Source organism: Solea senegalensis, linkage group LG4 (genome assembly GCF_019176455.1).
Source record: "Solea senegalensis isolate Sse05_10M linkage group LG4, IFAPA_SoseM_1, whole genome shotgun sequence".
NCBI classification, from domain to species: Eukaryota; Metazoa; Chordata; class Actinopteri; order Pleuronectiformes; family Soleidae; genus Solea; species Solea senegalensis.
In genome coordinates, this window is record NC_058024.1 from 22,278,729 (window position 1) to 22,281,867 (window position 3,139).

The 3,139-nt window shown below is 45.7% G+C and overlaps 1 protein-coding gene across 3 annotated transcripts in view; it reads right to left on the reverse strand.

Annotated features, from left to right (window-relative positions):
• cacna2d2a (calcium channel, voltage-dependent, alpha 2/delta subunit 2a) overlaps positions 1 to 2,462 on the reverse strand; it is a 141,283-nt gene extending 138,821 nt beyond the window's left edge. For all 3 annotated transcript variants that reach the window (XM_044024962.1, XM_044024961.1, XM_044024960.1), the window contains exon 1: positions 1,983 to 2,462. In XM_044024962.1, the coding sequence (XP_043880897.1) occupies positions 1,983 to 2,098 (116 nt within the window). In that variant the 5' untranslated portion in view covers positions 2,099 to 2,462. The remainder of the gene's footprint in view (positions 1 to 1,982) is intronic.
• Positions 2,463 to 3,139: the final 677 nt, after the last annotated feature.

The window sequence follows — 3,139 nt, forward strand, 5'->3', positions numbered from 1 at the left end:
ATATGAGCAGGCTGGAAGGAAGCCAGGCTGAGACAAGACTCACATTCTTAGCACTGATTTCAAAGTGGACTAAAGGACATTCTGCCCTTTTTTTAATAACCTTAATTAGGCCGACATTGTGCACATGTTCACATGCATGTGTGAGAGAGACATAGAGAGTGTGGGTGTGCCTATGTCCCCCCCGCCCACCCCCCCACACAATGCCCTTCATTCAGCTAGCAGTCAAATTTTAGCAAATGGAACAGAAATGTGGGTGACAGCAGACCCATTTTCTGAAACCCAAGGGAGCGGCGGATGTAATCCAGACAACAAGAACCATACCTAGACTTATTTTTATCACTTCCAATAATAATGACTCATAATGAGATTAGCACTGCCTTAATGCCACGTGATCTGAAGTCCAGGAGTTCCAATAATCAACGTAAGTGTATTTGGAGGCGAATGCAGAGATAAAAATGTCAATATCGTCTAGAATTAAACAACAGAATGGAAGACATATATATTCAACTACATAGAACACGTACAAGTGAAGCATCCATGTCAGTCTGTTGAAGTGATGTCCTAAATCTTTGTGGCGTTTGGTCATTTAACAGAGCTAAATGCCATGTTTAAGTAAATCAGCAGTAACATGAAGGATATCGGAGTTCCCTTTGAAAGTCACCTTGGCCGTTCAGAGACACAGAGCCTGATCATCCAGTAGATGCATCATTTCCATTCCTGTCACCTCAGGTTAAAGTGTCTCATCATCATATTCACATCAGATCATCGTAAAAACATGAAGCCATACTTCACAGATGTTGCGAGAGGAAAAAAGTCTGCTGAAAGTTTTCTCTCTGGGGTTTTTTCCTCTTTTAACTATAAAATCTCAACGGTGATTGTAAAACGGAACAATGTACACTTTTTTTTTTTCTTAAAAGAAAAGCATTTTTCCCAGTGATCATTGTCAGACTCGTACTGAATGGCCCGGGGACACACAGGTGGCAAATTGTTGCAGCAGACGTTGTGTTTCACTTGCCTATGTGTGTCATCCAAGGTTAAATTGTTCGCCAGCTCACATAAAAGGAGAAATTGCGCTTTAAATTGGATTATTATTGCAAAACAATTACCCCAACAGGTGCACCATGAAAAAGTCCCAACAATAGGTTTTTTTTTCTCTCATATGAAGCTTAATGCTCCACTGGTTTTCCAGCCTGTGGTTACTTAAGAGAGGAGGGGGGGGGGACACAGTGTGATTTTATATTTATACAAACACCAAATGTTGTTTGCTTGTTGTTAAAATGTGTAAGGAAGCTTTTTCTGGATGATATGGTGCTAGTGGTTAGAGGGAAAAAAAAGTCGTTTTGTAGTTTGGGTGAGGGATAAATGAGCTGACATGCAAGGATAGAGAGCAGGTAGCATTAACTAATTGGTTTAGTCTCTGAGTCAACACTATCCGGTTAAAAACCACCAGTTTATCCTGCTGTGGGACAGACATGGTCATTTCCACGGTGCGTGCAGTGTCTTATCCACTGGAGGACTGTTTACACGAGCCTCCTCACAGCTCAGCCTGTATCCATCATGCGTAACGCTCCCTTCAGTGACATCAGAACAACACTGACTGTTATTATTTGATTTTCAACCCTATGGATGGCTCCAGTAAATGCCGACTTGCCCGAGATGCTATCCGCCTGTGGCACCTGTGCGCGCTACGTGAAGCCTGTAACCTTGTTGAAAATGACAAACTGCAGGATACAAAAAAAAAATAAAAACATAAAAAAACAACAACAACACAGGAGGGCTTTGGTATTAAATGTCACTGCACACAACAATAACAATAACATGGGAGATTCATCGGGGACGGAAGCAGCAGCGTCTTGTTTGAACGTCAGGGACAACAGCTCAAGGTAAACGGCGCTACATGTGCAGGCTTCTCGGGGCCACCTGTCCTGCTCCTGCGCTCCTCACCCACCCCCCCACACAAAAAACGGGTAAAGGGTACTTACGTGTAGTGCTGTGGGAAGAGGTGGGTCCCGTCAGTCGGCGTGGAGACGCATATGATAAGTACAGTTTGGATTGCGAGGAGGCAGAAAAAGCCGTACGACTGCGCGCAGATCGCCATTTTCCATTAAATATTCAAGAAACTGGGATAAATAAGAGAAGGACCGGAAGGAGAGTCACTCTCTCTCGCAGCTGAGCTAAGAATAACCGAGGTCCAGAGAAAGTGAGTGGTGGGAGGTGATGGTTGGCACTTCAGCCGGGCAATGAAATCTCAATCAGAGAGAGAGAGAGAGAGGGGGAGAGAGACACAGACGCACAGAGAGGGAGAGAGAGAGATCTGGAGATCAGGATCAGAAAGGATCTGCTGCTGCCGCCGCTGCTGCTGCTGAGGACAATGATGATGTGCCTGGATGTCTATTTGCGCACTCTCTGTCCTTGCTCCCTCGCTGCCGCCGCCGCCGCCGCGCACATTTGCCCCTTTTCCTCTCTCGCGCTCTACAATGTAACGAGCACAGCGAGCGAAGCTCACCGCGACCACACGACACTGTGTTCCCACCCACGCTTTTCAGAATAAAACCCACTTCGTGTGTCGGGTCTCGCAGCACCGAAATGACACGAGCGTGTTTAAGCAGAGACGTGTATTCAATCACCGCAGTGTCAGTGGAATCATTTGCAGTGAGCAGCAGCCACGTGTGCGCATCTGTTTTACTTTTACGTCACAGACTGATAACACCAAGGTAGTTTAGATCATTATTATCAAACATGTTTCCTGAGAGCTGTTTTGTTTTGGGTTTATTTGCAAAATTAACTACGGAGTGAAATGACATTTCATTCATGGATACCTTTATTTTGAAGGTTAAAAAACGCCTGACATCCTTTGTTTCCCCGTGTTTCTATGTGACTTGACTCGGCTGTTGGCACAAGCAATGTTACCTTTTGCATGTGCGCCAGACAGACGGGGGCGCGCATCAGGCCACCACCTCCTCCTCCTCCTCCTCCTCATGTCCACTCTCCGTGCACCGTTTGCTCCCCAAACTCGGGATTACGAGCAGAAAGCGTGGCTTTATTTTGGTAATTAGAGGCCTGACTCTGGAGGGGCGGATTGTATTAACCGGAGTGTAAACATCCAGCATTCACCTTGGGGCTGCTCTCCAACTACATT